General features: G+C 44.7%; 1 protein-coding gene across 1 annotated transcript; it reads right to left on the bottom strand.

Annotated features, from left to right (window-relative positions):
- Position 1: 1 nt before the first annotated feature.
- LOC135401670 (tRNA pseudouridine synthase Pus10-like) lies at positions 2–9,389 on the bottom strand. The gene is made up of 16 exons (XM_064634190.1): positions 9,140–9,389; positions 8,886–9,080; positions 8,299–8,385; positions 7,845–7,879; positions 7,603–7,776; positions 7,492–7,537; positions 7,344–7,420; positions 6,526–6,611; positions 6,333–6,458; positions 4,703–4,759; positions 3,901–3,977; positions 3,117–3,172; positions 2,879–3,040; positions 2,000–2,098; positions 746–845; positions 2–75 (listed from the first exon to the last, which is right to left on the bottom strand). Exons 1-16 carry the CDS (start codon positions 9,293–9,295, stop codon positions 43–45), a joined length of 1,566 nt encoding a protein of 521 aa, XP_064490260.1. The 5' UTR covers positions 9,296–9,389; the 3' UTR covers positions 2–42.

Raw genomic sequence — 9,389 nt, 5'->3', positions numbered from 1 at the left:
AGGCGGTCTTAAGAAATATTGTATTCCTCTGCGCGAAGGTCATCATCTCGGCGGAGGCCAGTTAAGACTGACTTCCTGGAATGACAAAAAACCAGTAAAAATTACATATTTACACTCGCTGTCTGTAAGAAAACAAAAAAAAGGAGAACAAGAGAGAAACTGATGTTCTGAGGCTGGAACAACATAGAAGGGACAGATACAAACGAGGCGTGTTAGCTTAGCTCAATTGGTAGAGCCCTGGACCGGTAATCCAGAAGATGTGGGTTCGATCCCTACAGCTGGCTAACCTTTTCAGTGACTTTCATATTTCATCAAAAAAAGGAGAAATAGCGTTTAGTACGAAAAATATTTCTCTCGAGCTCCAAGGTGCCACATAGCACGCTATATAACTGTATACAATTGTAATTGTATAATAATAATGCTGTATAATTGGACCAGTTGAGTGGACCACGTTATGTATCTGTCAGGCTTGGATAGGAAAGGGACCTGTTGAATTTCTTTGCAGCCACGTCTGGCTAGGGTCAGGTAGCAATTTGCGATTTTAGGTCCGATCATGTATAATAAATTTACCTGTGCATGCTCTACTACAATATTATTAGTATTATTAATTATGCAAAAATACCTGCGCAACTTAATAGCTAAATGTATAGCCAGAGACAAGGAAAGAGGAAGGACAAGACGGCAAGCTCCGAGTACTATGTACCAGCTCGCCTCTGCCCGAGCCCTTCTTCCCTGTGCAACTTACATGAACGTCCAACTCCATTATGTCGACCTCGGCTCCGATGAGATCGCCGAGAGACGGAGTAGTTCTTCCAAAGTCACCGTGCACAAATTCCTTAACGTAGCTGAGTTGTCGTGGTTAAGGCAATCGTGAAAACAAGGTGACTGATATTTGTGAATCACTGTTGAAAGTATTTTATACCTCGGAACAGCTATTCAGTTCTCAACAAAGTTGAGATAAGTTATTCGGAGAAAACAGTTCTTGCGTTTAAGGAAGTTCGAAAATTAGGAGCTTTATATCGCAATGCTAATATGATGATGATGATCGCTGCTGTGGTGGTCAGTCTGCTGGATGTGGAAGACAAGACAGCAAGATTGGATGATGAGTCTGTTAACACTTCACTGAGTTGGTACAGATCCATACTAAGAGAAGCGCGTCTAAAGAAGGGACGTTCCTGCGTTGTTCCTATCTGTATAAAGACTGTCCGTCTTTTGTCAGTAAAGCAGTTGTTGAAAGTACGCGCTGTGTGTGTGCCGTCCTGTCTTCATCCCTTCTTTAGACGCGCTTCTCTTAGTATGGATGATGAGGTTCAACTGTACTGCAAGTAATTTGAGAACTAGTGTTATTCCGACTCGCTTATACGGATCGTGTCAATGGTCTCTGCCTTTGACAACTGCTGTGGTTTGTATCATATCGGAGGAAGGTCACCGCTCGCGGAAGCTTTCCGCACGCACCTCCGTGCTCCCTTTGACACCCTTTTGCTCAGCTAGTGGCCAGACGAAGGTGAGTCTGCAGGAAGTGCTTTTTTGGTTGGCTTATCAGCACAAGAACTGTTGTCAGCGATGACACGCTCATCGAAGAGAGGCCAGGATTTACGGAACCGCGGAGGTAAGCAAGATTCAGCTCATAGAATAGCTCCAGAACTTCACTCACTTAGCCGAAACTTGCTATCCGGGCAATAGTGGTGGCAACTGAGGTGTCTGGATAGGAGAGTCATGAATATAGCTCATTCCATTTCTTCCTATAAACGCTGAAATTTTTATTACGTTAATTAATAATTTTGTGCCTCATTATTATTAGCTAATGAATATTATTAATTTTTGGGAATTGGGGAATTTTAATGAATATTATTAATTAATTAATATTAATTAATTAATTTATTAATGACATTATTATTAATTTTTGGGCCCATGTACGGTGCATACCGCACATAAGTGCACCTCGTGGTATATCCTCTTTTTCAATACTCAAACGAAGGGATCAATACACGAAGGATACGTCCCAGCTTGTGTCTGAACCTCGAGCTTGAAAGTGCCATCCTCCAGAATTTCTGCCGACATCTTGTAAACTGCTCTCTCTCGTTCGGCTAAATTCCTCCTGGAAAGGAACATCACTGATAATCTCCAGATAAGTCCTGATATTTCTATTTCATTTTTCAGCACCTCTATTCGAACCGAGAAACTTGCGCGTGACCCCGAGCGGACACTTCTGGGTTGGCAGGCAAGAGTGACTCCCGACCAGCTTTCAATGTGCCCGCTAGAGAGGTCATGGCAGACGACAGGTGTTTTTCTAATGATAACGGTTATGTATACTAGTATCTATGGTTTCAACACATCGGAAAGAGACAATTATGGAGATACTAGAGTTACTACACAAGATTTGCTTCAGAGTAGCTCAAGCACCACATTGAGCTCCACAGACGAGCAGGGAAGCCATTTTGTTTCCGCTTCACACCAGTGCCATCCCCAATTGAGGAGCAGACACACATAACGTAACAATGCTCGCTGTGGAGGCCATGGGTTAGGGAAACGTGTGTGATTCTCGTGTGGCATTATCTATGTATTGTCCACGGAAACGTGAGCTCAAGGCTGTCAAGGTGTCTGCCTCGGTGAGCTGCTCCCCCGATATAAATAGCATCGATCCCATAATGCTCGGGCAAGTAGGTTTTTTGATACAATTTTTTATCGTATCATCGTTAAGTGGAACGCTGTACATTATTATTATTATTATTTATCACTTTAGTGAATGGGAGGTGAGGCAAAAATGTCCAGAGGGCTTGACTGACACCTCACTCCCTACAGCCACAAAAACACATCAGAGTGTTGCAACCCCTTTAAACTGAAAATCCAAGTTGGCACTGTAAAAATGTCACGGTACCTATGTAAGACTCTTATAGGTGTCTTCTGCTTCAGTACCACAAGCTTTTGCTCCTCGATGACAGCCACATCCTTGCTTGTCAACGGCCTGCTCGCGCAACATAACGCGGAATACTTCTTGGCTTCATTTTTCTCTCCAGCCTTTATGGCAGTCGTGCTTTCTCTAGGAGGCAAAATGTGGCTGTGTTACGTGCATGGGCCACGGTGCAGCCTCGTGGCCAATTCGAGGTAACGCTTACTTTGTCACAACTTGGAGATCGCTCACTTTGATGTCACTTGTGCTTTCGTTGATCTCCTGGATATCGGAGAGCCATGTTTAGCGCAGCAACGTTTAACGACTTTGTACCAGCTCTTGCATGTTTGAATGTCACATGGCTCCAGAAGGCAGTGATGAGCAAAGTACTTCAAGTAAAGTATTAAGTACTTGCAAAAGTATGTACTTTAAATACAGTAAAAAGTCCTGCCAGTGCTAAACACTTCAGCTATAAAGTAGTGAGAAATGTGCTTGAAGTATGTACTTAACTACCCTCAAACACAACGTGCTGTTTTCATGCCATGCCTTTCAGCTCTTCACAGAGACTAATATGCACACACATACGTTCCAATGGACAAACCACACGTGGACGCTGGAACGCGGAAGAGCACGTTGAGGCGTACCAATTGATCGGCTCCGATAGGATTGCTAACGGGCCAAAAAATAGGCCGAGGCGAGTGTTGTGAATAGCACAATGCCCCTCGGCCTATTTAAGCCAGTTAACAATCCGACTGGAGCCGATACATTGGCACGCCTCAACGTGCTCTTCCGCGTTGTTTCCGCAGCCGCTTGGCCGGATGTGCCGTCGGCTAGTGCAGTAAACTAGCAAGGCTCACAGAAGGATGTTCGATGTACTTCGAGTAAAGTGGAAAGTATCATTCAGCAAAATTACTCAAAGTAAAGTAAAAGTACCCAAAACGGAATTCAAGTACTACTTAAGTACCGAGTACTTCAAGTACTGCCCATCACTGCCAGAAAAATGTTCTTACCCTTTCAAAGGCCTCCAACTCTTGCACGCTGTATTTATCCTTCTTTGGGTGAACGATTTCAAGGAGGAATGGGCGACCTGGTTAGACAGGAGAGAGTTCCGATCAAGTTGCACCTTACACACAAATCAATGGGCATCACCCCAACGCCACCTAAACAAGGCCTGATCGCTTCGAGGGACGGTCGCATCTAGAAACCCATCAATGAAACAGAGACCACTATGTTCGGCATCAGCCGACTACTTGGCTAATTTGCCCGTCCGAAGTGTACTTGCATGATAAATTTAAAAAATGTTAAAGATGAGCGCTGCTGCTGCAGCCGCGGAGGCTCAGGCCTCGCTCAGAGGAGAAAGGCGCCAGACGTCCGCAACTCCGCGGCTTCCCTTTTCTCAGGGTTGTGCTCTGATTGGTGGTGCACGGAATCACGTTTTTGCCTCTTTCCAGAGGAGGAATTCCTGCATACACTCAGCATCCGCTCTTGTCATGTATTTTGTCAAACAGCAGTCGAACTGCGCCTCTATTTCGCGTCAGATTTTTGATACTGTGGTTAACGTGGAATAAAATGTACCCGTAGTTTTGAAATCCACTGGAACGGAGGCGACCTTTAAACAATGTGATTACGAGCTTTATTAAGAGCACTACCGTACTTCGATGGTTATGGAGACGCACCACCGTTGGTAGCCATGGAACGGCCGTGTTTTAAATCACCTTCGAAATGACCTTGCGGCGAAGGCACGCTTTCTGCGTCTAGGTGGCATTGGTCGTACCCTTCCTTTCTGAAGCACGACTTTCGGACACTCCTTACCTTTCCCAAGCATTCTCACGTCGACGTCCTCTCGACCTGATGCAGAAAACACTACTCCTGCAACGACGCAAAAACAATCATCTCTACTGCTGACGTGCTTCCTCCAATCACTCAAGTACGACCCGAGCCCTTCCAAAGTGGAAAGGAGCAATTCCCGATAGAATAGGCGCCGTCGTCTTGGATGAAAATGAACGTTAGCCACGAAAATGTCTAATCGGCTTTTAGTTTTTGAGAGGGAAACGTTGTTTCTGTTCAAAGCGACCGTGGACAGATGCGGAGTACAGCGGGAAGTTATGGCAGACAGCAGAGGGTTACTATGCGTCTTGAAATATGACCTACTAGATTATAGCGACCATGTCATACCGACCCCTTCCCAGTGCCGCATTTGGAGGCTAGCGGTGACGCTAGTCACCAGCCCGGTTATAGCTTCCTCAATTTCTACAGTACTTTGTACTTTAGCTTACCTTAGTTATTTTTGTACAAGCGGTGGATGTCCCACAAAACATGCTTCTTTCTAAAGTTGATTATCATTAGAGATGGGACGAAGCCAGAATTATCCGAATCCGAATCCAAAGAAGGTTCTGCGATTCCACGAATCTTTAGAACCCTTCTTTAAAAAGAGCCTAAAAAGCCAGGAAAAAAAAAAAAACTTTGAAGCAGAATACGATACATTTGTTTAACGAAAAACAAATTAAATAATAGTTCAGTTTCGGGAGAAAATATGCCCCCATATAGTTCTTCTTTTAAACGTAATTTATTTAACGCGTTGTGCATCGACTACAAGAAATACGTAGGTTCTCGAGTCTTAATTATTCGCTAAAACTAAGCAACAATCAAAAGCAAAACCATGTTACTTTTAAACTTGTAATGTAACAGTTCCTGCCTGAACTCTTTCAGTCCAGAGCAATGTAAAGAAAGAAACAAACAAACAAGGAAACACCCGTCGGTCAATGAGGCTTTCGGCGGTCACCGGAGGCGCAAATTTGAAAAACAAACAAACAAACGTGATTGGTGGATTCGAAAGATTCGATTCGCCGTTTGGGGCACTGGGACTCGGATTCACGAATCTCGAATCCCTGCCTAGGATTCGCAGATCCGATTGGCACATCCCTAATTATCATCATCAGTCTACTCGTTTTCATGGGAACTGTTGCTGTCGTCTGCTACGGTAGTCATGCGTCTGCTTCTGCGCGTTCAAAATTCAAATTTCCATTGTCCAATCACGATGTAGTATATCTCGCGGGCCGATGAGTAGCGCCCCTAGCGGATCGTGAGGACGGGCTCCTCATAGGGGGGTTGCCGCTTACGACATGGTCGCTATAATCTAGTAGGTCGTGGTCTTGAGGAAACTTCAAGGGTAACTGTGCCGACATTTTCATCTGGGAAGTCTCAATGAAAATTTGGGGGGAACCTTGGGCTCCAATGCCACCAAACTATGAGCATATTTGAGTAAATACAGCGGTACACCTCTGATTGGCTACAACGAAGATTGCGTCCAATAAGCATCTCTGTAGTATACAGAGAGGCTCAGTACAGGACAATAGTTTCGGACAATAGGACAATTTACTGCCGCAAGAAGTAAAGCTTTAAGCGTCAGGCAGCAAAGAATGTAATTACACTTTGCTCTTACGACTGTTGGGAATCCTTTTGTTGATTACGTCCGTGATGAGTTCCTGAACTGATGTCTCCATGATTTTCTTTCCCTTCAGCAGCCAAGGCGTCTGGCTCAGAGTCCTGGAGTACTTGCAGTACCGCCCTGCGAGGCGATCGCAGTGCGCGGTAGTACCGTTTCTAAACTCTTTGCTTCTTACGCTCTAACTTACCAGCAACATAAATAGGAAGATATGTACATGTGATGGATGCCTCTGAAGGAAGTGGAGTTGTCGGTTTTGGCGGACAGTTGTACAAACTGAAGAAACGAGAGTTAAAAAAAACTGGCACGAGTCACAGAAGGAATATGTGCACAGTGAAACTTCGTTACTTCGAGTCGAAGCGTAAGTTCCCAGGGCTTACCCAGGGGATATGTTGAGCGGGAGTGAATAAGTGACAGCAGGTTCATTCTTTTCGCCTGCACTGCCTGCACCTTTTCAACGAGGGGTGCAACCCTCTCGCGTTCTTTTTGTCATACACGTTGCATGTAGAGCCCTGCGCGGATTAGATTTTTTTGCATCCGCATCCGACCCGCATCCGCGCACACGTTATCCGCGTCCGATCCGCATCCGCAGCATACACGACAGTTTACATCCGCATCCGATCCGCAGGCCGCAGGAAGTGCTGAATTTTCATCTGAATCCGCAAGTATCTTGCGGATATCCGCTTCCATCCGCGGATGGTGCAGGGCTCCAGTTGCATATACTTAAGCACTGGTGCAGCACCTTTCTTTCTAAACGAATGCACCTATTGAGTGCTTGCATGTGCAAGACTGAGAGAGAGTGTAAGAGAGGAAGAGGGAGGCGACAGTGAGCTACCGCCACCTGGTGGATGCTGCACCTGCTCGGTCACACTGCTGGAGTTGGGTCTGTGGGAATGCATTATCTACACCTCGCAAATGTTGGAAGTAACTCGATTTATAAAAGGAATTTGAAGATTGTGAATTAACGACGTTTCACTGCGCTAATACGGAGACAGGTACAACAGTGACCTCTTTAACTCGTCATCGGGAATTTTCTGCAGCGCCTCTTGCACGGCTCTCCTCGTAAAGATTTCCCGCATCTGATCCTGGAAGACATTTTTATTAAAAATCGTGGATTATGTGCAGGTACTACATAATCAAATACCTCGACGCATACCTTCCTCTGAAGCCTGTTTGGGAAACACTCTGGGTAGGCATCCAGCCTGAAAGAGTAGGGGTAAAAAAATTACTGCTCATTCAATTCATAATAACAACAATAAAAACGTACAAGAAGCCACAGTCCTGTTTCGCGTCACCAGATGGCAGCGTCACGAACAACTGAAAGGTGCTTTGCGTATCCAGCCTCGCGTCGTAAGTGCGAGATATTTCCGCGCTCAGGATGTATTTCCACGCTTCTTTGACGGTCGTGAACGTGATGTCGCTGCAGCCTTCGTACAGCTCTCTGAGCAAAGAGATTTGTGTGAGATAAAACAAAAGTTTGATGGTCAACTTTTTTATGATGAAGCTTACCCGAACATCTCTTTCAAGTGGAGCAGTAACGCATGCTGTACGAAGAAAGCAAAACAGGAATAGGTATCGATACGTTAAGAACTTGAGGTTCTTTCCCCTAGCTTGCCTCTGACTTTTCCTTTAGTAACAGCTTTTTAAAGAATGTCTTTTTTAAACAACGAGAAAACAATGAAAAGAAAAGGAGGAAAAAGGATTTGAGAGAGCACATAAAGCGGGATATTTGGAAACAAAACAAAACAAAGTCTTAACATAGTGCTTATTATGTCAATGTTAAATATACCGTAAATGTTTAAACGTGTTCATTTTAATCCTTTGTCTCGGGTTGCATGAAGCAACGGAGTTCTTGCCCGTGACAGTGCTGACATATCTGTGGTGGGCATTTTTTAAGGATAACGATTTTTAACGATTTTAATCGAAACAGCGTCTAGGTAGCAATACTGACTATAGAACTCACATGCCTAACATCCAGTGTAACCGGCATCGAGATTTGAAGCACGTACGACGAGAAACTGCAATCTTTGTCCCGGACGATCTGGTGTATCTGAGAGTGAAAGAGGACAGACATGGCAATGAAAGCAACTTGTAATAGTCGTGTTCAGTCAAGATTTCTCCCTCGCGGCTCAGCGTACTGAAAAGAAAGAAAGAAAGAAAGAAAGAAAGAAAAAAAAGAGTCGAAAATTGCAGTTGTCCATGTTATTCTTCGTCCTTGTTCCTCTTGGCGCTTTAAAGAATGTTTTGTTCACCAGGCATGTGTCAGTAGCGTAGCCAGAAAAATAATTTGGGATGGGTCGTATGGGAACTTTACATGGTGGGAGGGGATTTCACCCATGTTTCCCTCTCCCAAATGCACTACCAAAAGGTACGGTTTTGGGGTGGGAATGATTTGAAGCCCCCCAAAGCCCTAACTGGCTACGCGACAGTCAGAAAACATAAAATTGTACTACATCGGAGTTATTTTTCGTTTGAACTCCAGTATAAGTTCCCGTGTGTGCACATTCGAGAAATTGCAAACGTGAAAGCTCCCTGAAATTTCGGGCTCACCCGTTCCAGAGCTGCGTTCAAATGATTATAGTCGAGCAGGTTGTAACAGCCAACGCACGACTCTTGCTTCGAATGCTCTCCTCTATGCGCTTCGTGACAGTTGGATTCATCGTCTGCCTTCCCGTCCACTTCGTGTACAACTTTACCCTTTTTCGAAGGCGGTGGTGATAGCCCATCATGACTATCGTTCAATTCCTGCAATATAACCATTTTAAGTTACAAACATCGTTCGCGGGATACTGGCATACTGGCACCTCAACCGGTGTCTCTAATTCATTCACTTTCCCAATAAAATTACTGCGGAGGAAACGTCGAACGCAAAATTTGCAACACCCGATTGACTGCAAATGATCGGACACCGCAGTCCGTTGATCTTCGGACCGGATGACAAAATTCATTATTGTGTTCATCGTAGAGTTGTGATTTTACGTAAAATCAAACACGCGGTTACGGGCACGCTAGCCGAACACCCGTTCTCCAATGGATCTCATTGGATACTGGATT

The sequence above is a fragment of the Ornithodoros turicata genome, chromosome 7, assembly GCF_037126465.1.
Source record: "Ornithodoros turicata isolate Travis chromosome 7, ASM3712646v1, whole genome shotgun sequence".
NCBI classification, from domain to species: Eukaryota; Metazoa; Arthropoda; class Arachnida; order Ixodida; family Argasidae; genus Ornithodoros; species Ornithodoros turicata.
This window is presented reverse-complemented; position numbering and strand designations above follow the sequence as displayed.